General features: G+C 38.5%; 4 protein-coding genes across 6 annotated transcripts; 2 read left to right on the forward strand and 2 right to left on the reverse strand.

Annotated features, from left to right (window-relative positions):
- The first annotated feature begins 1,647 nt into the window (after nucleotides 1-1,647).
- LOC112170992 (probable LRR receptor-like serine/threonine-protein kinase At3g47570) lies at nucleotides 1,648-7,125 on the forward strand. Of its 2 annotated transcripts, none has more exons than XM_040509881.1 (3): nucleotides 1,648-4,349; nucleotides 6,249-6,734; nucleotides 6,881-7,125. In XM_040509881.1, the coding sequence occupies exons 1-2, from the start codon at nucleotides 1,691-1,693 to the stop codon at nucleotides 6,722-6,724; spliced, it is 3,135 nt and encodes a 1,044-aa protein (XP_040365815.1). In that variant the 5' UTR covers nucleotides 1,648-1,690; the 3' UTR covers nucleotides 6,725-6,734; nucleotides 6,881-7,125. The 2 variants fall into 2 exon arrangements, with proteins under 2 accessions (XP_040365815.1, XP_040365818.1); XM_040509884.1 differs by having other exon boundaries at nucleotides 6,327-6,734.
- Nucleotides 7,126-7,502: 377 nt separating this feature from the next.
- LOC112182937 (60S acidic ribosomal protein P0) lies at nucleotides 7,503-17,129 on the reverse strand. 2 transcript variants are annotated; one of them, XR_005802634.1, is made up of 6 exons: nucleotides 16,654-17,129; nucleotides 16,473-16,541; nucleotides 15,647-15,745; nucleotides 15,175-15,567; nucleotides 14,861-15,066; nucleotides 7,503-7,544 (listed from the first exon to the last, which is right to left on the reverse strand). XR_005802634.1 is itself a non-coding variant. In XM_024321499.2 (5 exons), the coding sequence occupies exons 1-5, from the start codon at nucleotides 16,906-16,908 to the stop codon at nucleotides 14,920-14,922; spliced, it is 963 nt and encodes a 320-aa protein (XP_024177267.1). In that variant the 5' UTR covers nucleotides 16,909-17,129; the 3' UTR covers nucleotides 14,698-14,919. The 2 variants fall into 2 exon arrangements, 1 of the variants encoding a protein (XP_024177267.1); XM_024321499.2 differs by lacking the exon at nucleotides 7,503-7,544 and having other exon boundaries at nucleotides 14,698-15,066.
- On the reverse strand, nucleotides 7,621-8,134 carry LOC112182938 (60S acidic ribosomal protein P0-like). Its single transcript, XM_040507893.1, has 2 exons — nucleotides 7,934-8,134; nucleotides 7,621-7,767 (listed from the first exon to the last, which is right to left on the reverse strand). The coding sequence occupies exons 1-2, from the start codon at nucleotides 8,132-8,134 to the stop codon at nucleotides 7,621-7,623; spliced, it is 348 nt and encodes a 115-aa protein (XP_040363827.1).
- Nucleotides 17,130-20,846: 3,717 nt separating the features above from the next.
- On the forward strand, nucleotides 20,847-24,625 carry LOC112182939 (syntaxin-31). The gene is made up of 6 exons (XM_024321500.2): nucleotides 20,847-21,809; nucleotides 22,297-22,547; nucleotides 22,658-22,803; nucleotides 22,924-22,959; nucleotides 23,760-23,957; nucleotides 24,121-24,625. Exons 1-6 carry the CDS (start codon nucleotides 21,590-21,592, stop codon nucleotides 24,278-24,280), a joined length of 1,011 nt encoding a protein of 336 aa, XP_024177268.1. The 5' UTR covers nucleotides 20,847-21,589; the 3' UTR covers nucleotides 24,281-24,625.
- The last annotated feature ends 1,052 nt before the right edge of the window (nucleotides 24,626-25,677 follow it).

Below are 25,677 nucleotides of genomic sequence, written 5' to 3' on the forward strand. Positions count from 1 at the left end.
TATCTAACCTGGTTCAGTATACATTTGAGTTGTTATCTGATATCTTGTTCATGGAAGAGTTGTTTTCTGGTATCTTGTTCATGGAAGCTGTAGTGATGAAGAAAATGCAGATGATGAATGATCGAATGGACATATAAAATAGACAAATTATGGAAGTTGTTATCATATTCATTCATTCATCTTTATTCAACGTGGGACATGGTTGCACTTCTTGATATACACATTTTTACTGTTTCAAATCTGTGACAAAATCTTTGTTTAATGTGGAATAGTATTTGTTAATTTCGTGCTTTACCTTTGCATTCAACTATCAGTTACAATGATTTCTGAGAAATTTGTGGGTAATGAAAAAGCAGCAGCAGAAGTTAGCTGTTTCTGGCCAAGTAGAAGTTAAGATGCTTGGAGGAAGGAGCTAAGATGTTCATGCAAAAACCAATCAAACAGTCAGACATTAAGCAATTGAGATGTCATCTGATGAAACTGCAGAAGCTGAACACACACACTTTGTTCTGGAGGAGAAATGGAGAGAAGCTAAAGAAATCACCTGCCTTTTTTTTTTTTTTTTACCTTCAGAACTTGCTATCTTCATATCTTGATGAGTTCTTTTAAATGCATTTCCATCTCACTGTTGTCCTTAATTAGTCTGACTGAAATCATTTGCTACTGTGGTGATAATTGGATGGAGCAAAACTGTAAATATATATTCATTGAAAATAAATCTGTACCAAGTAGAAATCATATCTTATATAGTACATAGAAATCACCTGCTAATTTTTGTTTTTGGATTTTGTTTCCTCAAAATTTGCTATCTTCACATTTTGGATGAGGCAAATATTTTGAATTAGCATACATTTGTTTGAGATTTACAATTTGCCTTAAAAAAAGTGTTAGAATTTGTGAACATTTGAATATGTTATGATATTTTTTGTGATTACTTGATGCGAACCAGAAATCAATTGTTATTAATGTTACTAATATATTTGTATAAGTTATTTTTAAAATTGGCCAATATTAATAATATGGTCACCATGATTTATAAAAATTGAAAGTTGACAAAAATTAATAAGGACATAATAAAGATTAAAAATAATAACAAAAGCATTTGAACAACAATGTATTACCAAACAATTAAGACAAAATGATCTCATGTCCATTTTGGTCATTCTACAAACAAAAAGCACAAGCCAGTTTGAGTTTACCAAACACTTTGCCACTGCTTTTACTACTGAAATCACTTAAACACTCAGCTACTTTTCTTTTCAGCTACTTATTCTCATAAATAAGTAAAAGCCAGTTTTTCCTCAAAGAACAGTCATACCAAACATAGCCTAAGGGCATGCACTGAATTATAAGAAGCTCAAGCTAATAATATTGAATAATATTGCTTTGTGCCAATGCGCTGGCGGGAGTTTTCTCTAGAAGAAAAGTAGTGGTAGACTCGCTGATCCACTAGCTGCTCCAAAGTCTCTTCCATACGAAAATTTGACGTCCACCATAAATGGTCTTTTAAGTCCAAGTCTTTAGTCTCTCCCTGCTCCCTGAGTCAACAACACTCATAATAATTGAAGACTCTGCTACATGTATAGGATGTTAAATACCATACACATTTTAAAAGCTCAACTTAATTTGAATGCCTTGCCTAATATTCCCATCACCGGCCGACTAGCTTCCTGCTGCTTATACAAACTGAATGGAGAGCTTCATATACCTTCATGTTCTGACCCTTCTCCTTTTCATCAACCTTCTCCAACCTACTACTGTTGTAAGTTCATTTGGCAATGAAACCGATCACTTGGCTTTGCTCAAATTCAAAGAATCCATAGTCGCCGATCCACAAGGGTTGTTGAACTCATGGAATGACTCCGTTCACTTCTGCAAATGGCAAGGAATTACTTGTGGCAGACGGCATCAGAGAGTAACAGCCTTGAAACTACCAGATGGTGACTTGCATGGAACCATATCACCTTACATTGGCAATCTCTCATTTCTCAGGACCTTCAACCTTTCAAACAACAGCTTCTCTGGCAAGATCCCGCAACAAGTTGAGCACTTGCTCCGACTGCAACATCTCAATATAAGTGTCAACCTGTTTGAGGGGGGAATTCCAGTCAACCTGACCTTCTGCTCGAAATTAAGCATCATAAGCCTTGGAAGAAACCGCCTCAGTGGTAAAATTCCTTCAGACATTGGCTCGTTGATGAAGCTTGAGTTTCTTAGTCTTCAAGTAAACAATCTAACAGGAGGCATCCCTCCTTCCTTGGGAAATCTTTCATCACTCATACACCTTTCCATCACGGCGAACAATTTGGTGGGCAACGTACCAGAGGAGATAGGACGACTGCAAAGGTTATCTTTATTTTACATCTCTGACAATCAACTCTTCGGTATGATTCCTCCCTCCATTTTTAACATATCATCCATGGAAAGCTTCTCACTTGGGGGCAATGAGTTTAGGGGCAGTATTCCGCTCGCCATAGGCATAAACATGCCGAATCTCCGAGAAATGTTTTTTGCTAGAAATGAATTCTCCGGGCAAATACCAGATTCACTTTCCAATGCTTCTCAGCTTGAAGTATTTGATATTGTCGGAAATAAATTTGTGGGGCAAGTTCCAGCAAGTTTTGGAAATCTTCCGGAACTTCGGTGGCTCGGTTTAACTCTAAATAGTCTAGGAAGTTATTCAGTCAATGCCTTGGGTTTTATAACATCCTTGACAAATTGCACCAAACTAAGACGTCTTTATTTGGATCACAACAAATTTGGAGGTGATTTACCCAACTCTTTAGCCAATCTGTCAACCACTCTGACTGAACTCTTACTTGGAGGCAATCGAGTATCAGGAGTGATTCCTGCAACATTAGAAAATCTCAAAAATTTAATAGTCTTGGGCCTCAATGAGAACTTGTTAACAGGTGTCATTCCTACCTCTCTTGGCAAGTTACAAAAGCTGCAAGGATTGGGTTTACATAAAAACAGATTATCAGGAGAGGTCCCTTCTTCCCTGGGAAACCTTACTCAATTGTTTTCCCTCCGCTTAACAACAAATGAATTAGAAGGAAGCATTCCACCAACTATTAGATATTGCAAGAATTTATATGAGATAAACATTTCAAAGAATAGACTTAGTGGAGATATACCACCAGAAATTATTGGCCTTTCCTCACTTGCATTTCTCGACTTATCGCAAAACTCACTAACTGGCAGCCTGCCTGTTGAAGTCGGTAAGTTGAAGAATATCTATCAATTGGACATCTCTGGAAACAATCTGACAGGAGAAATTCCAGAAACCATTGGGGAATGTCAGAGCCTTGAATATTTTTACCTACAAGGGAATCTAATTCAAGGTACAATACCTTCTTCTTTGGCTTCTCTGAGAGGTCTTCAGTATCTAGATCTTTCACAAAACAACTTGTCAGGACAGATTCCAAAAGATCTATGGAGACTTCCATTCTTGATATATTTGAACCTTTCGTCCAATAAACTGGAGGGTGAGGTACCGAAAGGAGTTTTTCAAAACAGAAGTACAATATCGTTGGATGGAAATACCAAACTTTGTGGTGGTGTTTCGGACTTGCAGCTACCAGCATGCCCCAACAATGTACCAAAGCAGAGAAAGTTGCATGGTTTCAAATTAAAGTTCACAATTTCTTTAGCTGCTGGATGCTCTCTTCTGTTTGCGGTCATTTTAGCTCTTTATTGGAGGGAAAAAGCTCAAAAGAAGAAACCATTATCTGTAGTGTCATCAATCAAATTCCTTTCAAAGGTTTCATACCAGACACTTCATCAAGCTACTGGCGGATTCTCTCTGAGCAATCAAATTGGATCAGGCGGTTTTGGCTCTGTATACAAAGGGATTCTTGATCAAGAAGAAAACAATGTTGTTGCCATTAAGGTCCTCAACCTTCAACAGAAAGGAGCTTCCAAGAGTTTCATGGCAGAATGCAATGCACTAAGAAATATCCGGCACAGGAATCTTGTGAAAATCTTAACATGTTGCTCCAGCTCAGATTACAATGGTAATGACTTCAAAGCTCTAGTTTTTGAGTATATGTCAAATGGAAGTTTAGAGGAGTGGCTGCACAGAGAAAACCAATCAAGGAGCTTGAACCTTCTTCAAAGATTGAATATTGCTATTGATGTGGCGTCTGCGTTGTGTTATCTTCATGACCATTGTGAACCACAAATCATTCACTGCGACATGAAGCCAAGCAATGTTCTTCTTGATGATGACATGGTTGCTCGTGTAGGTGATTTTGGGTTAGCAAGACTCATCTCAACGACTGTGGACTCCTCTCAAAATCAAAGTAGCTCAATTGGGATAAAGGGAACCATTGGCTATGCTGCTCCAGGTAAACAATCTTCCACTACTTTATAATTAATTTCGTAAATTTTTATCTACATGTTTATTGAAGATAATAGAAATATGGACAAAATAATAGGCAGATAGAAGCATGGTAGGCTTGGTAGCTTATGTTCAACGTGACACAGCGGGAATGACAATTAACTTAAATTTTAAGCCCTCACAAATGACCAAGTACAAGTTGGCAAGCAATATAAGATATGACATTTCAAAGATTGTAATACTGTAAGACATATGATCTCTTTTGTAAAGATAGAAAATATATCGATGAAGAAATTTATCTCTCTTTCTGTCTGAACCCAAAAATAGAATTCTTTTGTATAATACATTCACACATCAACAGGGGCGGATCCAGGATTGAAACTTTGGACGGGCTGGAATTTCTTCAACAAAAAAATATATATATATATATATATATATATTATAGAAAATCTCGACGGTGCGAGAGAATTTTATTAATTTAAGAAAAATATACACCTAGTCAAGGGAAGACATAGTGGGCCTTACCCTTCAAATGCATATCTATACAAAACTAAAAAACCAAAATCAATAACAAAATAAACGTGCAATGCAATACAAAAACCTAAACTAACTAAATCTAACTCTACGAGTTCCACAAACTTCAAACTCTTTGATCACCGATTCATTGTCAATAGATTCAGCATATTCCTTCCCAATATGAAGGACCATACAATCACCAAGAAACTCATCTTCCATCTTGTTTCTAAGTCTATTCTTAATGATGTTCATAGCTGAAAATACTCTTTCAGTGGTCGCCATAGAAACAAGAATAGTCAAAACTAGACAAATCAATCTATAAAGCATAGGGAAAAATTCTGACTTCCTTGTTTGAACCAACATTCTGCACAAATCAGAAATGGATTCCAAATTCTGGAACTTTGGATCACTAAGCAACTCAGATTCTCGTGAAACCGCTTGACAGTTAATCAATTAATCAACTTAATCAAACATTCAAACCCAATTCATCAACACATTATCTCCAGTCCGATCATCCACTTAATCTCCAGTCAGATCATCCACTTAATCAATTAATCAAACATTCAAACCCACTTACCCACATCACATTTAACCCACAGTCCACAACAATTAAACAATAAAATGTTAAATTGAATCATTGCATACCAGACGATGAGACGATGAGACGAAGATGAGTTCAATCCATGAAATCTTCACCTGAATACAACCCAGGAACATGAATTTCACATCAATCCTTAAACCCTATAAATTGCCCCAAATTGGATTGATTCAATTAATTAAACAAAATCTTACATTGAATCATTGCCTCAAATTGATGTTGATGTCTTGGAGAAGCCGAGAATTCCAGAGCCCAGAGGCCAGAGCTGCAGATTTGCAGAAGTTTAGAAGAGGAGGAGGACTGGAATCGAAGTGATGAGGAGCTGCAATCGAAGTGATGAGGATTGAGGAGCCGAAGTGCAGTCGAAGAATCGAACTCCCAGAGGCCAGAGCTGCAATCGAAGTGATGAGGAGCCGAGGAGGAGGAGGCTGGGAGCCTGGGAGCCGAAGTGAGATGAGGAGGAGAGGGACTGACGAAGACACAAAGTGATGAAGGGCGAGTTAGTCGAATACTCGAACGGGCTGGAATTGTCTATAATACACTTATACCCAACTAAAATATATATATATACATCTAGTTTTTTTTTTTTGTCCAAAATCTTCGGACGGGCTATAGCCCGCCCCACTTACATACTAGATCCGCCCCTGCACATCAATAACCACATCGACATTAAAAAAGTTTTCATACTAGTTTGATCAACAAAGAAACTTTGCATGCTATAGAAGTTAGGTTTCAAATTCTACACAGAGAACTGATATATATATATATATTTGATTGTTTTGTGAGTCACAGAGTATGCTAGTGGCGTTGAGCCATCAAGAAAAGGGGATGTATATAGTTATGGGGTTCTCGTGTTGCAAATGTTCACAGGAAGAAGACCTATTGACGAAATGTTTAGAGAGGGTTTGAACCTCCATAACTTTGTCAAGATGGCCATACCAGGAAGATTAATGCAGATTGTGGATCCTGCTCTTCTTGCCAGTTTAGAAGCGACAACAAATGCAACAGCACACAATGAAGTGAACTACATCAGTGGTTACAACAATGAAATCGAAGCAGATGAAGAAAACAATGACAATGAGAATTTAAGCAAGATGAACACATACGTGTGGAAGTGCATACTTCCAACCCTTAAGATTGGACTTGCCTGCTCGGAAGAATCACCAAGGAATAGGATGTCTATGGAGGAGGTCCACAGGGAGCTACACCATATTCAAAATGCTTACACTAGTGTTGACATCCATCGAGAGAGGCCAAGAAGAAGCTAATTAACAAGAGGTGCTGTTTTTTTCTTCTTTATAATATGTGCAGCAAAATGGTATTTTTTGGCTTTTTTCATTTCTTTTTTTTATTTATCCATTCTTTCATTTCTTCTTTATGACCGCATAATCCTTATGATTTTTTTGTGCAAATAACGTGTACAGTATGGCATGGGAAGCGAGGTGTCAATATTCTAAGTTGTACTACCGGAGATGTCTACAGGCGAGATAATATCTTAATAGTGTGGAAGAAATAAGTTGTAGCTACTATAAATTGTGAGAGCTTCATTTTGATTTCTTGGTAATGAGTTGTTTGTTGTGTAGATTTCCCCTAAGATTCGATCGAGACTAACAATGTTGTAGCTTAAGTAATAAGTGAAGCATGTAATTCAATTGGATTTCTGAGAATTATAAAAACCATTATAACTATAATTTGGCTTTGCATAAATGGAAAGCGAGTATGAATCCCACATGAAGAAACATAATTTTATCTATTACTTTATCACCCACCACTTATTATGTTCGATGAACAATCCAAACAGTAAGTTGTTTTCCTAGGCCGAGATTAGGCACGAGACTCTTTACTTTCTAATATTAAAAATCTTGGGGATTGGGCAAGAGAACAAACTACAACACTCCATCAATTCAAAGTGAATGTGCACAGGTGCACCCATTCTGTTCCTATGTCCCAAGTTTAGTTCAAATGAAGCTCAGAGCATTGGCTCCAAGCCATCAACATGAACACAAAGAAGATAAAACTAATGAACAATACCAATAAATCCTCAAATACCAAAGATAACAATCTAAAAATCATAGCATAATTCAGGAAATGATAATCCCACAGAAAAAAATACAAACGTCATTGTCAAAGTGTTGCTAACCGGTAATTACTTAACCATAACTACTTAATCAAACAAACTGAAACCCGTGTCATCATCGGACTCCTCAGCAGGCTCTTCCTTCTTCGCTTCCTCTGCAGCTGCAGCAGGGGCAGCAGCACCACCAGCAGCTGCGGCAGGAGCAGCCACAGCAACAGAAAACTTGGAAGGATCCTGCATTCATTGATCACAATTAGTAACATGCAATAAAAAGGAACATATTTCACAAGCAACCCTGCTAAAGCTATAGCTAGATACAGAAAGTATAATATAAATGTGTTACTACCTCCAGATACTCCTTGACCTTATCAGCTTGAGGGAAGGACTACTCAGTAGCCACAGCAATTGCTAACATATTCTTGTAGGCATTGAGGAACATATGTGGTGCAGCTGCAATTGTTGGGTAGGAAATGGCCAGTGCCAATGCTGTGACATTGGAGACACCAGAAGCAAACTTAATCATGAGATCATCCTCAGTAAGATTAAACACCTCTGGACTGAAGACAGATCCATTGTCATACACCATCTGATTACTCCTCATTTTCTAGCGTGGAGTTGATACATATTGCGGTATTACGCCTCATTCGGTTGACGTAGCGGCTCGAACTTCTAACCATGGCAAAATGAAATGATTTTTGGACCTGACGCCTAAAATAATATATGTTTCACATCTAATGGTTGGTGTCTCCAGTCTTTTTTGAAATTATATATCGACATCCTTTTTGTTATTTAGAGGTGTACTAATTTCCATATAGCCAATGAAGATGTTAGAGAAGATTAGTTGGCATTCAATGAATTAGTGCCAAAAAAAAAAATTGAAACTCGACAAAGCACCACTAGTGAAATTGAATCACACGACACTCATCAGACAACTCTGAGTTAATCAGACTTAATTTTTCACTTTTGTGTATTTTCCCTATCGTCAACACACAGTCAACATATTAATTTGCTGTTGTGAAGCAATTAAAGTGAAAAAATAAAAATATCAAAATAGAAAAAATAACCTTTTTCGATCCAAACAATCGAAACCACCCTATGTAGTTCATTTTAAAAAATAAAAATAAAAAATAAATAAAAAGAAAAATAAAAAACACCTTACGTAGTTTGGTATCCCGTGAAAAATAAAAAAAGATTAGTCTCCTCTTCTGGCGCCTCTCACCCCAGCAAGCATCGTTCATTCTCACCCAGCATATTCAAGAAGAAACACTCTCAGCACCACCATATATTACAACGCATATCTCTGTCGGTGTCTCTCTCTCAATTAACAACTTCCGCCATTGATCGAAGCCAAGGTCTCACATTTATTTTATTTTGAGTTAGGTTGTCCATATTGAAGTCGAATTTGGTATTACAGTTGTATAGTGAAGTGAATTTGGGAATTAGGGTTTTCTAAGGAAGTCGATTTGGGTGTTGAGTTTTAGGGTATTTTGAAATGGACTTAGCATTTTTGTTCATTTCGATTTGATGAATCGATTTCTTCTCTTGCTTATTGTTTCCATTTCGCAGAACAAGATCACTTGCTGTCTCCTCTAAAGAAAGGCAATTGTTTGAGTAAGGAATTGATTTTCTTGAACTGTGTTGAAATTTCTCCATATGCTTGAAAGGGTTTTGATTTTTCTTTGATTTCTAGGGTCCTATTGGCTGCAAAAGCATTGCTGTTCAGAAATAGTTCGTGTTTAGTATACCTTCAGCTGGACGAAGTAATTAAGGCATTCAAAATTTGATTATTTTTGTTCCTGCAATTTATCTATCATAGTACCCAATAGCTTTTTCTTTATTGTCTCATAGGTTTTTGAACATATTTGAATCTAGGTAAACTAAATTCAGAAAAGGAAGGAAGACAATATTGGTAGCTTTCAGACCAACAATCTCAATCTTTTCATGAAGGTACGGGACATAGGATTCACAGTGAAAAGGGGTGGGACAAAAATTGTATTTGGAAAAAAACCTATAGTAAGCAAATAGTGTTGTAGGAGAATGGAATTGTGTGTCTATTATTGATAATAGGAGCCCTTTAAATAGGGTACAAGGTACCCAAAAGGTAATAGAATCCGATTACAATTGAATACCTAGAACACATTCCTATTACAATTCTAAACCCTAATTTGTAGAGGCACACATTATGTCGACATCCTTCAACACTCCTCCTTGTGCCGCTCAAACTTGGTGATGACGCTTTAATTGTTGCCTCGTTAAAAAACCTTGCCAGGTAACAAAAACCCTGTGGGACAAAAATAACCCTGGTCGAAGGACAAAAATAGCACAACACGTCCTTCACTCTTCGAGATCGAACATGTAGACATAATGCCTCCCCCTGATGACAATATCTCCCCCTGATTGCTACAATCATGGGAGTTCGGATAACTTTTTCAATCCGATGATATTTACATGTTTCTCGAAGTTGGATTTTGGTAACGACTTAGTAAATAAGTCCGCTACATTATCCTCTGATCGGATTTTGTTCACTTCAATATTTAGAAATGTTTGTTGTCATTTTGATGGAGGGGAGGAGGAGCACGGAAGGTGGCATTTTGCCTTGTGGGGTCTGATCCCACACTTCCGTCATCTCTTTTCTCTGTAGGGATAGAACACTTTTCTCTGTAGGGATAGAACAAACCCATATCAATCGTACATCTCAAATATCGAAAGATTGTCTTTATACCAATCTAATGGCGTTGCGTTGGCGCGGGGCTATATCTAGCCAACAAGTTCATAATAATTGAGGTGTCCGGTCTTGTATTGTGCTAAGTACAATAATGCGCCTATTGTACAAAAGTAAGCACTTCTGCTATTAACACGTCTTCGTCATCATCCCTGGGACGAAACGAATCCCTTTTAGGGCCAAGACTACGGACGACCATGGTGCATCTTTGACTTTATCAAAAATGTCTCTTGACACGGTATACAAGTTCTGAATCTAGACAAAACCGTGTTCTCCCATGGTCCTTCCTCTCAAACTCAGATTTCAGGTGTTCAGCGGTTTCCCTTAACTCTCAAGGGTTCCAATTATAAACCGCGACAATTGCAAATCCGGAACTTGTCATGGAAACGCGTGGGCATAGTTCATCATATCCCTTCCCAATCAAGTAGTCATTTTAGTGAGCATTTCAACCTCGTTGCAAATGCGCTCCGTGGTCTAGAACCACTTGATTTGGGTAAATAAAGTCCACAATAACCTTCATTATATTATGTATCTAGATCCCCATAGAGATACGTAGTGACCACATTCGTAAGCTGCATGTTCAGTTATTTGGAAACTACCAAACTGATAAGGTAGTGGAGTGCAATGACATCCATTATAAGAGAATATGTCTTCTCGTAGTCGATTCCAGGGCGTTGTGAGAAACCTTGCGCCATAAGGCGAGATTACCATCTCTTTTTCTCATCACGCTATCTAACGAAGACCTATTAATGTCAACAGGTTTTATGTTAGGAGGTGTTGGTATCTCAGGCCCGAAATCCTTCCTCTTCGTTAGTGAATCCAATTCAACCTGATCGCATCTTTCCATTTAGGCCAATTTTCTCTACGTTGGCATTCTTCAACGGAGTAAGGTTCGATGTCATTAGTCTCAATAATTCCACGTCCTCATGTACACTAATGTAGTTTGTAGAGATCTCTATATTCTCAGGAATTGGTTCTAACATTGAGGCGTCCCCCAACGATGTCTCTTGGACATAACCACAATCCAAAATATTCTCATGAGACGGATTTTGAGTATCAATGATCAATGGATCAAGTTGTGCCAAACTCGCTCTCTTCTTAGGGCGAGAATCCATCGAACCTATGGGTCTCCTACTCTCTCTAGTGGAACCCATGGCCTATGACGCCATTATGCCACCTTTGTGGCGTCACCATACCACCGTCCATGGTAGTGGTGCAGTACCCATCTTCTCTGGGTGGCACCATGTCCTCTTGTGGGGACATCAATCCTTGCATACATGTTTGCAGCATGTATATGTGATCTTGTCACTTTTAGAGGATCAAGATGAGACATAGTGGGGACAGACCACTACAATTCCTGTCGTTCCTGTTGAACATTGACGGTCTAATCTCCCCCTAACGACGGGAAGACTGTGTCATCAAAGTGACAATTCGCAAATCCAGCGAAATAGAGATCGCCTGTCAAGGGTTCGACTTAGCGGACTTATAGTTGGAGACTCATGTCCAACAAATATATATATGCATTCGTTACAATGACTCATGTTGATGCGCTGTGGCAACGCAATTGGCACATGAACCGCACACTCAAATATTCATAAATACGAGATATTAGACTCGAACCCAGTCACTAACTGTAACGCAAATAAAAGTTGAGTGGTTGCTATGAGTCGTAGACGAATTAGCATAGCTGCATGCGATATTGCATAACCCAAGCGGAAATATTGGTGCGCATTACCAATGTCCGGGCTACCATCGTAGTCATTTAATGGTGGCTTTTCCGCGAGACCAATTGGGTGTGTACATGGGAATATGATACTTGATATCAATACCCAATGATATGCAATAGTCATAAAAAATTGTCGATGTAAACTCTCTAGCATTATCAAGTCAAATTGACTGAATAGGATGATCTGGGTAGTGAGCCCGTAGCCATCTGTTATGTGCTAGGAGTGTAGTATAAGCAGCATTACAAGTGGATAATGACACAACACGTGACCAGCGTGTTTGCGTATCAACCAACACCATAAAACATCTATATGGTCCGCAAGTTGGTTGATCAAATACATAGAATTCTCTTAGATTCTTTGTAAGAATGGAATTATTTCCCCAATCTCCTTTGCATAAGATGGTCTCAATCCTAAATAACAGGCTTTACAGAACGAAACATGGGCTTTATAATCAACCAATGAAGGTTTTGGTTAAGCCATAATGTCACAATAGACTTGAGAAGTAGAGAGGGGAGTTTATGGTGTCAATGCCATGTATTTGCAGCAAGGGGTAGGCGGCGCCGGCCATGTATGGTCGGTCTTTGCACAATCATGGTGCCATGAGGCGCATGTGCAGCTCCTCGAACCAATTCTTGGTTCTTACTTTTCTTCGTTCTGAAAATGGATGTCCGTGTAAAGTCTTTAATACACTGATCATCATGTCAAAGCCTATATGTGTCAAAATCCCATAAGTCGTCTCTCATGACATGGTTGGATTCAATAACTCAAATAGTGGTTGCATACAACCCACTAGAGCGACACATAAGTTTATCTAATACTTGTTTATGTCCGTAGTCATTAGAGTTGATGCAAAGGAACTCTGTCTATTCTCATAATGTGTTTCCACATGAAAACCATTGGCTCTTATATAATAAAGTTTGAATTAAGGTATGTCCAAGACATTAAGTAAAAGAATTGACACTTTATTAATAGCCAATGATTACATCAAAGTTTCCAAAATCTAATCCAAAATAAAATCAAAGACACATTGTAGTCACTTTATCCGTTTGGTAACTCCAATCAAATATGACCAGGAAAGTAGAGAGAGACGTTGGTGGAGCGAGGCTCTCTTAAGTACCAATAATCTAAATGACTTTCCTAAACATCACATTTTATTGGGTCCGCCACATAAGAAAGAGTTAATACAATTGTCATTTATTGACTAAGGCAAATTGCCATTACAAAAGTTCTTGAAAAAATAAAAGGACTAATCTAATCAAAAATAAAAGCACATCCTTGTGCACTTCATCTTCAGCTTTGAAGTCCTCTATGGTGAGATTGACATCTTCAGGTAACAATCTTCCACTATATGACTTCTTAAATTTTTATCAACATATTTATTGAAGATAAATTTGAATATGGACAGAAATATAACTAGTATAACAAATAGCAGCATGGTAGCTTATGTGTAATATTGTGACAGTGGCACAGACAACCAACTGAACTTTTAATCCCTAACAAATTTCTAAGTGCAAGTTGGCAAGCAATATAAGATATGACATCTCAAAAATTGTAATAAGACAAGACATAAATGATCTCCTTCTCTAAGATAGGAATGTTATTGATGATGAAATTGATCTATCTTTCTATCTCAACCCAATATTGAAATTCATTTGTTTAATAATTCATACATCACTAATCATTGATAATGAAAAAAGTTTTCATACTAGTCTGATCAACAAAATAAACTTTGCATATTGCAGTAGTTAGGTTCCAAATTGTACACAAAACTGATATACTTGATTGTTTTATGAATAGCAGAATATGCAGTTGGTGTTGAGCCATCAAAACAAGGGGATGTATATAGTTATGGGATCCTTGTGTTGGAATTGTTAACGGGAAGAAGACCCACCGATTAAATGTTTGTAGACGGTTTCAATCTCCACAAATTTGTTAAGGTTGCCAAACCAGGAAGACTTATGGAAATTGTGGATCCTACTCTTATTGCCACTCTAGAAGAGACTGCAACTTCAACAACAAACAATGAAGTGACTAGCATCCGTGGTTACAACAATGAAATCGAATCAGATGAAGAGAACATTGATAATGAGAATTTAAGCAAGATGAACACTAATGTGTGGAAGTGCATACTTCCAACCCTTAAGATTGGACTTGCATGCTCGGAAGAATCACCAAGAAATAGGATGTCTATGGAGGAGGTCCACATGGAACTACATCATATAAAAAATGCTTACATTGGTGTTGACATCCATCGAGAGAAGCCAAGAAATAGCTAAACAAGAGGTGCTATTATTTTCTTCTTTATGATATGTGCGAGTGCAACAAAATATATATTTTTTCATTTATGCATTCTTTCCGTTTGACTGCATAATCCTCATGTTTTTTGTAAATACACAGTATGGCACGAGAAGCGAGGTGACGATGTTTTCTGAGTTGTACTACTTGGGCTATATAAAGGCCAGTCTAGAAGTGTGGAAGAAATAAATTGTAGCTACCATGAAATGTGAGTGCTTGATTTTGATCTTTGTCGTGTAGAGTTTTCCCAAGGCATCAATATTCTACGAGTTGTTCCACTCCATATAAAGACAAGATAATAGCCTCAAAGTGTGAGAAGAAATAAGCTGTAAACCTACTATAAATTGTGAGTGCTTAGTTTTGATCTTGATCTCCAAGTTATGAGTTGTTTGTTGCGTACATTTGTCCGTAGACCAGATAGAGACTACCAAATTTAATCCTGATCAGTAAACTTAATCATGAGATCATCCTCACTGAAGTTAATCATTGTTGTGAACCCAATAACAAGAACACCAAGGAGAAAAAACTAATGTAACAATACCAATAAATCCTCAAATACCAAACAAAACAATCTCACTCATAAGCAACAATCCCAGGGAACAAAATAACTTCATTGTCAAAGTCTTGTTAACCCATAACCACTTAATCGAACAAACTGAAACCCATGTCATCATCGGACTCCTCAGCAGGCTCTTCCTTCTTTGCTTCCTCTGCTGCTGCAGCAGGGGCAGCAGCACCACCGGCAGCTGAGGCAGGAGCAGCCACAGCAACAGCAAACTTGGAAGGATCCTGCATTCATTAATCACAATTAGTACCATGCAATGGAAAGGAAAACATTTCACAATCAATCATGCTAAAGCTATAGATACAGAAAGTGTAATATAAATGTGTTAATACCTCCAGATACTCCTTGACCTTATCAGCTTGAGGGAAGGAATACTCTGTAGCCACAGCAATTGCCAACACATTCTTGTAGGCATTGAGGAACATATGTGGTGCAGCTGCAATTGTTGGGTAGGAAATGGCCAGTGCCAATGCTGTGACATTGGAGACACCAGAAGCAAACTTAATCATGAGATCATCCTCAGTAAGATTAAGCACCTCTGGGCTGAAGACAGATCCATTGTCATACACCATCTGGACAACAAGACCATACGAGAATGGCCTGATCCCAAGCTTGGCAAGAAGGGCAGCTTCAGAAGACCCAACCTTGTCACCCTTCCTGATAAGTTCAACAGGGGTAATGATTTCCACAGTACCCTTGTTAATCTTGGTTGGAATGTTAAGCACCTGAAATGGAAAATGTGTAGAGTCAAAACTTCCAAGTCCTCAGCAAATAAATAAAAGAGTGAACCTGAATGTTCCAAACCTGGAAGAAAGATGTCTGGGATGGGTCGAGACCAGTGTTGCCAGGAGGAACAACGACATCAATTGGAGCAACCAAACCAACACGAGCAGGAGCTCCAACCTATACAATCATAAAAATTAGCTATGAGATTAGGTAATTTTGGTGAAATTTTATTGCAACACCCCAAACACACTCGCATATTAAATAACAATCCAACAAACAAAGTATCACAGTAACCTAAACTAAACAGCATTTTGAAGAGTAATATATCTAACAGAGTATTTCACTAGAATAACAAAACCTGAATTTTGATAAAAAGATATGAAACAAAAAATTACAGTGCCAAAACAGTTTCATTATAAATTTATCAAAGTTCACTGCCCTTGTAAAAATCGCACTTCAAGTAGAAATCAGCTATGCAACAAAGTATTACAGTGCACCAAGCAAAGATTTTAACGATAACATATCTCAGTATTATTGCCCGGTACAAAATCACCCAATCTCCGCAAAACAGTTATTTATCAAGTCATAGTCTAGAAAAGTGAACCTAAAAATAGTTACACTTGTGTTTCAACAGTGCCAAAAAATACAAAAATACAAGCAACCATAACGTCAGCAGAGAATTCAATTTCTTATCATTTACAGTAATATCAGTATCACTAGCACTAATTTCATTGCATCCGTTCCATAATTTTCTCTGAGCCAATACTTTTTACACTTCGCTGAGTAACACGATGACTTCAAATTCAGCAATTATGCTATGCTAAACAGCTTTATATTAATACGCATAAGCAATCAAAGGTCAATACGTTTAACCAAATCGAAACCAAAAACCGAGTAAGCTCACCTTGTACTTGGCAACCTCCTCACTGACTTCCTTCAAATCACCCTTGGTGAAGATCAAACCAACATTACCCTAACACCAAATCAACAAACCATGTCAATGTAAACTTCACTACCTTCAATACAGTCAAAAGTAAAAAAAAAATCAGTACAGTAAAAACACGCAGTAAAAAACTGAAACTCACCACAAGGAGGGGGACGAGGTTGAGGTAAGCATCGTTACCGGTCTTGGCAGCATGAATCTTGATGGACCTCTTCATCATGGTGTTCTTCCCCATGAGCACAGTGGAGTCGCCGCGGAGACCCTTGCGGATGTTCTGGAGCTGATTGGAGCCGACGTTATCGGCGGCGACGATGAGCACCTGGCCATAGTCCTCGAGAAGCTTGCAGAGCTTGGCGTCGTAGTTGATCTTCTTGTCGGCCTTGGAGAGCTTGCCCATTGTTGACGATGGGTGAAACCTAAAGGTGGGGGGGTTAGTGAAAAGATGAGAGGATTAGTGGGGCGGAAAATCGAGGGCCAAGAACGAAGCTTAGGGCTCGGTCAAGGCGGACAGCTACGGCGCTGTCTCTTTAACCTCTCACTTTTCAGGGGAGAACGCTAGGGTTTTGGGAGATCTGGAAAACCTAGGGTAGAGGCGCGGGTAGAAGATGAAGAGGGGGGAGAGGGAGGGTTTATATAGTGGTTAGGGTTTGGGGGTTTTTGCGGAGACCTAGATCTGACGGTTGTGGTTTGTGATTGTAGAATTTGGGTCTAATTGTGGTTCTTAAGAAATTGGGCTACGGGCCTTGTGCCTTGGGCCTTGGCTATAAACTATGCCACAAATTTAAAGAGGATCGACCATTTTTGATTAAAAACCAAGGAATTGCACCAAACCGAAGTGAATTGAACTGAATCTGTTGATTGGGTATCAAAAATGAATCAAATCAAGGTTGAGTTGCAGATTTCGATTAGTCCTTAAGAAAAAGGGACAAAAATTAGCCGAACAATTGAAATTTAAAAGATACCTAAATCTAACGGTTGTGGTTTATTATTGTTGTGACATGGGATCCGGTGGTTTGTGGTGATTTTGTATTTGAGTGTGATTCTAATGAAATTGGGCCTTGGGCTATAAACTATGTCACAAATTTAAAGACTTTACAATATCAAGCATTACCAAAATGATATTTGTTAATATGATTGATCTTTTTCGATTCAAAAACCAAGGAATTAAACGGAATTGACGGAAACTTAACTGAAACGTAACTGAACTAAACCAGTTGATCGATCATCTAAATTGAACTAAATTGAGCTTGCATTGCAAATTTTGATTAGTTCTTAAGACAATCAAATAAATTATCATAAAAACTCTCAAAACATTGAATCATCGTCTCTTGTTTAAATTAAACTTCGATTTCTATTGCTGTTTCATTTGGATAAGTAGGTACAATATCTTAAATTACAATTAAAGATACATGATAATTCATTAAATTCAACACAGTCTAAATTATTGAAAATATATTAATTAATTTTTAGATTAACCGAGTAGATTCGATTAGTTTTAAATAAATTTCATCGGTTCAATTAACGGTTAGTGCTAAATCTATGAAGCAATCTCAAACGTCCTCCACGGTCGTGAGTCGCTTTTCACACGATTTTACTAGGGCTGGGCGTTTAAGCCCGAAAACCCGCAAACCCGGACCGGCCTGTCAAAGCCCGACCCGTTCGGGCCGGGCCCTATTTTTTTTGTCACCAAAATGGTTCGGGCCGGGCTTGCACTTTCAAAGATACGGTTCGGGCCGGGCCCTGCCATTCAAAGTTGGAAAAGCCCGTTTAGGCCCGTCTAAGTTAAAGGATACAGATGTCCATATATTATTGGACCTAATATAAGGCTCAAAATTTCTATTATAAGATCAGATACACCAAATTGTTCCTCACTCAAATACCTAAAGTCCAATACGACTAACCTAATCCATATCAGCCATTTCTTCAAACCCAATCTGAACCTAGAGAGCAGAGGCCGCCTCCTTCACCTTCAGTCACAGTCCTTCCCAAACCCAGCGCCTCCGCCTCTGCCATATCCACCAACGCCGATCAGCCGAACAAACAGATCGGAGACGCGCAGATAACCTGATCTGATTCTCCTTCTTGATGTAAATCCCCAGTCAACACTAAACCGAGATCTGATTCTCCTTCAGTCCTCTACAGATCTGATTGTTCTGGTTATCAAGGTTTCTCAATCAAGTTATCAAGGTTTCTCTATCTCTCTCTCTCACCATCTGTGATTTGATTTCCTTTGCGTAGTCTTTTGAAAGTCTGATTACTGAATGCGACTTTTTGATTCATAGATTTCATACTCGCTGTCGCTGATATTGATTACTAAATGCGATTTTTGAATTTCCAAAACTGCAGTACACTTCGATTAAGCACAGAGTGCTTGTGAAGATCAACCACAGCCCAGACAAAGCCGAGGGCTTCGAACCACAGGCTCCAGCTCGGGCTTCGATCATGATAACTCTGTATATTTATCTCTTCATGTTGTCATTATATAAACCATTTCCAAGGCCTGCAAGATGTTAAGTGATTTTTTAGGTGGGATATTAAATACGCTTCATGTGCAAACATGTACTATATTATACTATCTTCACCGTCAGGTATGCTTACAAACCATGCTTACAAACTATATTTTATTGATGCAGACTGTTAACTGTGGGTCTTCAAAGTAGTGAAGGTGTTTCTTGGGCTGAGGCATTGCAGTCGGAACATAATCTGACTCACATTTTATGGATTGCAGAAAATAGCTTGAACCCACAGCTTATAGAAAAGGTAGGAGCTATCATATGAATTCGTATATCTTTTTATAGCCCATGTGAAATCATTTGGTCGTTTTCTTTTATACCATTGCAATTTCCTCCTGGCACTAGTGATGTTTCTCTCTCTAATGAGTATAAAGTAACAGTGTATGGAAAATTACCATTACATGACTGTTCACAAACCACAATGACATTGATAAGTGCCAAGTCTGTTTTATGGTGTGGGAATTTGGGATTGCTTGTTAATTACAGTATGGATGAATAATCTGGAAAGTGGGTTATTTTAGTTAGCTTTAGTTATTAATAATTATTACTATTAGTATTTATTATCTATAACTCAGTAGAGCTCAGTAATTGATGTTTCGAATAATAAATTCTTTAAAGGATTGACTGATGGACTATTGACCAAACAATTTTTGATAATTGTATAAAGTTTTGAAATTGATATCAGTTTTAATGAAATTGAATGGTTTGTTATCTAAATCGATTTATGATGCCTGTTGTAGGGACAAGTGTGGAAGCCAATTAATGGATGGCTACATTGCTGGTGAACTGCTGGATTGAAGACGGGAAGAATGGCTACTAAGTTGCTGTATTTGAATTAGGACTTTCTATTTCATTGCATATTTGTACTTGAATTTGAACTTTGTATTTAAATTTGGACACTTTGTATTTCAATTGTAGCTTTAATTGTTCTTGATGAGTACTTGAATTTGGATATTATGTATTCTGGATATTCGAATTTGCAGCTTGAAGTTTGGATTTTGATAGTGTTTTAATTCAAATCTTCACCAGGTTGATATGAATGAAATTTGGATATATAGCAAAGTAGATATAGAAATGGTAAAATACAGGTTTTTGGGCCCGAAAGCCCGCAAGCCCGGCCCGAAATGAAACGGGCCAGTCCCTGTTTGTGTCAAAGCGGGCCGGGTCCGGGCCCAATGAAAAACGGGCCGGTCCCGGGCCCAGTGAAATTATTGTTGGACCCGGCCCGTGCCCAGCCCTAGATTTTACCTAGAAAAATAAGTCCTAACTCTGTCGGTAACCCTGGTCAAAAATAAAGCTTTCGTGGGTAATAATAGGCCTGGGCTCGGGTCGGGTCGGGCCGGAAATTTGGTGACACCGAGACCGAGCCCGAAGTATTCGGTTCGGGCCGGTTCGGGCTTTTTCAAGAAAGGAAACCGACAGAAACCGACCACATTCGGGTCGGTTCGGTCTTTCGGGTTTTTCGGGCCCAATGTGCAAAATTTACAAAAAAGTAGTCAGAGGCAAGATTCGAACCCCCAACCCCTTGCACCAATTCCTTGCTCCCAACCACTAGCGCATGAGACATTCTCTGAACATATAGAAATAAAACAAAATAAAAGGCTCTAGTGCTCTACCCTCTTTTTACTTTATTCTCTCTCTTTCTTTTCTGGCTCTACCCTCTTTTTACTTTATTCTCTCTCTTTCTTTCTGGTCTTCTTCGACACTTTCTTCTTCTTCTTCTTCTTCTTCTTCTTCTTCTTCTGCAGTCCTATACTTCTATTCATATATTCTTCTTCTTCTTTTTTTTTTTTTTTCCTTCCTTCCTCCTTTCTTTTCTAGTCTTCTTTTACACTTCTTATTCTTCTTCTTCTGCAGTTCTATTCATACATTCCTTCTTTTTTTTTCCCTCAATCCCCATTATGCAGTTCATCAACGGCGGGTTGGATGGAGGGGAGAGTGAAGAGGGAGCGGTTAAGAGGAGTGAGGATTGGGCAGGGTTGACCCGGAGAACTTGGGTGAAGAGGTGCCCAGATCTCTAGATCTCACTATTCTGCTGTTGATGAACAGGTTTGGAGTTTCAGGCTTTCAACCAAAACTGCTAATATGTTTGCCGTTTGGGGTTGAATTGGTGATAATGGAGCTAGGCTTTCAGAAATTGGGGAAGAACAAGGGTACGAGTACTGATTGGCTGAGATGTTTTTGAGAGAGACAGAGGCTGAGACCATCAAAGGAGGAAAATCGGGCCTAATCGGGCTTTCGGTCTCTGCACATTTGAGACCCGAGACCGAACCGAGAAAATATATTCGGGTCGGGCCCTAGACCGAACCGATATTTTCAAAGTCAAAACCGAACCGAATCGGGCTTTTTTCGGTTTTTCGGGTCGGGTTTTCGGTTTTTCGGGTCTAGACGCCCACCCCTAGGTAATAAGATTAGTGAAACGACCAACGGTAATTAGCTCTAGGACTCTTAATACTTCGCTGACGTGGCAGAATTTCATTCGGCGTGTGGTGCAACCACCACATAAGCGACCATACGTATAAATTGGCCTCGGCCACTTTGTATCTGGGGCTCTTGTCGTTCCCAATGGCCTCCACTTACCGTGATCGGACCTCCGAGTTCCGATCACTCTCCGACACTCTCCAGAAAATCGGAGGAATCACACCCGTTAATCAATCACAGAATGCTCATTCACCGTCCAGATCTCCCGCCCCGGCCTCTTCCGGATCCGAATTCAACAAGAAGGCCTCGCGGATCGGGTCGGGGATCCACGAAACCACTCTGAAGATCTCACGGCTCGCTCAGTGTAATTCGATTTCATCCCTATCTTCTTTTCCATGGTTTACATATGTGATTTTGGATTTATGATTTTATTTCTAGCTATTTGGTTGCTGAGAAATTGTAAGAAAGTTACAGAATCCAAGTTCATATTTAACGCGTTGATTTACTTTTACCGGGTAGAAGGTTAAAATTCAGCTTAGGTTTAACTTAGGCTGTCGATCCTAGCTAGGGAGCTGTTCTGGAGTTTGGAAGTGCTTTTAGGAATTGGTATACTTATTTTTGCAGTCAGATGTAAACCGATTTTTTATTTCTATGCAGTATGCATATTATTAGTATCACATTTGTATTGCTTTATCTAATAATGTTGCGATTTTTCGAGTTTTGAAAGTAAACTTTGCTTAGAAACCCTAGTGTTGTAATTTTATTGAAGCAATTTAAGTTGCTTGTGATTTTATTGGCCGGTTGGTACTGTGCCGATCTAAGGCTTGTGCTTTGTGTGTGTTAATCTGCAGTGGCGAAGAGGTCGTCTATGTTCAACGATCCGACTGTGGAGATTCAGGAGTTAACTTCATTAGTGAAGAATGATATTACGTCTCTGGATGTGGCTCTTACGGATCTGCAGACCATCCAAAACATGGAGATAGCTGATGGGAAATATTCGCAGGATAAAGTTGTTCATTCGACAGCAGTTTGTGATGACTTGAAAGGCAGACTTATGGGGGCTACAAAAAAGCTTCATGATGTGTTAACCACTAGAACAGAGGTTAGTGCTAGCTTGATTTGTATTTTGTACACTTGTTCAGCATAAAGCATTTCTTTTGTGCATGAGTAATATGGTATCCTTTAAGTTTCTAAGGTTTGTTTGCCCTGCAGAACATTAAGGCCCATGAGAACAGGAAACAGATATTTTCCACCAATACCGCAAGAGAGAACCCTTTCAAGAGTCCTGCAAAAACTGTGACTGAACCTCCTCCCTGGTCAACTTCATCAAGTGCATCTGGCAGTGTACAGCCATCACAGTGAGTATTTCTATAAAAGATCAACTAAGATTAAAGTCATTACTGTGCCAAAATACGGTAGACCTTCCACTTTATAGTTGTTGGTAAATTATTCATTGCCTTATTTCTTTCTCTCTCCAGATCATCAACAGAGGTTCAAGTTGGAAACCAACTGAGGTATGCTGGCTCCAAAAGAAATTGTGATTTTTCTATGTCTTTTGATCATTATTCTCCTACAAGTACCAAGTAGAGCATTGCTAGATGCATTATTGCACACACTTTCAATCATAAATACAAATATCCGATCACCAGCCTCCTTTGTTTTTATTTTTATTTTTTTTGTCTTGTATTGTTCATTAGCATTTGCTATATTGCTTTTTGTTGATGGTAATGGTTGAGTAATAGAACAGAAATATATAACCCCTAGAAGAAAAGGAAAAAAGGATAAGTGCAGTAGGAAAAAAAGAAAAAGAAAAAAAAAAGCAAAACTGAAGAATTTGACGCTGTACATTGTTTGTGAAATATTGTATATGTATCAGGGTGTTTGCAAAACTTTTAACTTTCTCATATGGTCACTAGTTACAGAGTATATTGGCTGCCATGTCTGCGTCATATCCTATCATCTAGACTTGCAGCTATGTTTCTGCTTATAGTGCAGTCCTTTCTGATGCCATCGAATTATATAGAGGGCCTTCATCAATTTGGTGATTGCTCGATTAGCAAAGGAATGATTAAGTGGAGTGCAGCTAATAGATTCCAGTTCGAACGGATAGAATTGCTGCTATATAAGTAATTTGATTTCATCGTGTCATGCCTCAACTGGACCTGTCAATTTTCTGTCTTCTGAGTTTTCCATATGGCTGAATATTTTCCCTAGTTACCGCAGATTAGGTCTTAAATGATTTTGTTTGCTGAATCCATATTCAATAGAGATTCTTATGGAAATTAACTGCTTGCTTTAAAATTTACCAAATCAGACGAAGGTTAGCTGTAGATAATCCTCCATCTCAGCAGATGGAAATGTCCATGTTACAGCAGGTAGTTCCACGGCAAGAAAATTATACAGAAAGCCGGGCAACAGCTCTTCAAAATGTAGAATCTACAATTTCCGAACTCAGTGGGGTCTTTACACATTTGGCTACTATGGTTGCACATCAAGGGGAACTGGCTATCAGGTTTGATCTTCTTGCTTTTATATGAGAACTTTTGTCATTCAGTCTTTTGTAGGCCAAGTAATGTGGACCTTAATTTGGTGATGTGTTTCAAGCTATCATTGGATGATGCATTTTTAATGGGCCGGATCATTTTATTCTAAATTTGCATCATTGATATGAGCAGGATTGATGACAACATGGACGAGTCATTAACAAATGTCGAGGGTGCACACAGTGCTTTACTAAGGAATCTCAACCGAATATCATCAAATAGGTGGCTGATCATCAAGATATTTGCCATTTTGATATTTTTCCTGATTGTCTTCATCTTCTTTGTGGCTTAAATCTTGGAACCAAAAACACCAGCAATAGAACTCTTGCTGCACGGTGTACTCAAGCTTCTCCGTCTCCATGAGTGCCTCATCTGTTTCAAAGTGAATTGTTGAAAGCACGAAGCAATTCTTTGTTCTGTATATTTAATGGGCATTTGCCCATTTTTTCAATTCTTAGGCATAGTTGGTGGTAGTAGTAAAAGTAGTAGTAGTAGTAGTATCATTCTTAATATCACACATACAGACAGACCATAGAGCAACTGTTAGGGATGGTATGTTTTTGAATCAACTGAGACAGCTTGCAGTTTCTGAGTTGGTGAGAAATTGGTATGAAGTTGATTGTTACTTTTGTTCTTATTGTGGATATGAAATGGTAGTTGTTTTCTCGGGCTGTTGTCAGGAAGAAAAATGGGCCAAATTGTGGGTCAAGTTTCTTGGACCCACAAGCCTAACTCTTCAAGTCTTCATGGACAAAGCGGGCGGTACAATAGGCATGTAGAATTTTGTATATCTCACATGAACAAATTTAAAGCAATTAGACTGATGAACCGGACTCACCCGTTATACCAAAACCTTGAAAATTTGGTGTATGATGTGAACCTGTAACTCCCATGTAGTAAAAAATTCATGGGTGGGTGCTAGTCAAGCCCATACCTTCACTGTTTTGGGACTAATGACAAGACTTTGATTTTGCTCACATTACAGATGGATAGCGACATACATTTTGAGTTGACTTTGATTTTGCATACATTACAGATGGATAGCGACATACATTTTGAGTTGTCTAAACTATGCAAATAAATATCTTCATAGATAAACAACGACCTCTGCAAGGATGGTTTTATTATAAACAAGTTTCGATATAAATGATGTTTGTACAAGAAAGTTCTTGTAGAAAGATTAAGAGAATAAATAGTTCCGATCATTGAATTACATTATAGAGAGTAGAGATCCACAAAGTAGGAGTATGGAAATGGTTTACTCTAAACAATGTTCGATAGATCATGCTTTCCAAGAAAGTTCTTGTAGAAAGATTTAGAGAATGAATGGTTTTAATCATTGATAGAGAGTGAACATCAAAGATAAAATATGCAACTTTCACTCTGATTTCGAGTTATCTCTGCGTTTCATTAGGGCCCTCGTGCAGAACCTTTCTCTTTCTCAAGTGTAGCAGAGTCGGCAAAATATGCCCAATGCTTCTGAATGTAATGTTCTTTCCCAATGCTTCTGATTGTTTCCTCTTTTGTTCAACGCTATATATGCTTTTCCCATGAAATATGAAGAAGATGACAGCAACCGACCCCTAATTACAAGGGCTTGCGTCTTTGCTGAAGTGGGAAGCACAGGACTCAACAAAACGAGGAGGCTAGCTAGGTCAGCACTGAGAACAGAAGCTACAAAACGACAAT

Source organism: Rosa chinensis, chromosome 1 (assembly GCF_002994745.2).
Source record: "Rosa chinensis cultivar Old Blush chromosome 1, RchiOBHm-V2, whole genome shotgun sequence".
Taxonomy (NCBI): domain Eukaryota; kingdom Viridiplantae; phylum Streptophyta; class Magnoliopsida; order Rosales; family Rosaceae; genus Rosa; species Rosa chinensis.

Excerpts from the sequence above, each read along its gene's own strand:
- LOC112170992 (XM_040509881.1), top strand. The coding sequence starts at position 1,691 with ATGGAGAGCTTCATATACCTTCATGTTCTGACCCTTCTCCTTTTCATC. Across the intron at positions 4,350-6,248 it reads CATTGGCTATGCTGCTCCAG|AGTATGCTAGTGGCGTTGAG; the intron begins GTAAACAATCTT and ends TGTGAGTCACAG.
- LOC112182937 (XM_024321499.2), bottom strand. The coding sequence starts at position 16,908 with ATGGGCAAGCTCTCCAAGGCCGACAAGAAGATCAACTACGACGCCAAG. Across the intron at positions 16,542-16,653 it reads ACCTCGTCCCCCTCCTTGTG|GGTAATGTTGGTTTGATCTT; the intron begins GTGAGTTTCAGT and ends ATTTGGTGTTAG. Across the intron at positions 15,746-16,472 it reads AGGAGGTTGCCAAGTACAAG|GTTGGAGCTCCTGCTCGTGT; the intron begins GTGAGCTTACTC and ends ATGATTGTATAG.
- LOC112182938 (XM_040507893.1), bottom strand. The coding sequence starts at position 8,134 with ATGAGGAGTAATCAGATGGTGTATGACAATGGATCTGTCTTCAGTCCA. Across the intron at positions 7,768-7,933 it reads AGAATATGTTAGCAATTGCT|GATCCTTCCAAGTTTTCTGT; the intron begins GTGGCTACTGAG and ends CAATGAATGCAG.
- LOC112182939 (XM_024321500.2), top strand. The coding sequence starts at position 21,590 with ATGGCCTCCACTTACCGTGATCGGACCTCCGAGTTCCGATCACTCTCC. Across the intron at positions 22,804-22,923 it reads GGCAGTGTACAGCCATCACA|ATCATCAACAGAGGTTCAAG; the intron begins GTGAGTATTTCT and ends TTCTCTCTCCAG. Across the intron at positions 22,960-23,759 it reads CAAGTTGGAAACCAACTGAG|ACGAAGGTTAGCTGTAGATA; the intron begins GTATGCTGGCTC and ends TTACCAAATCAG.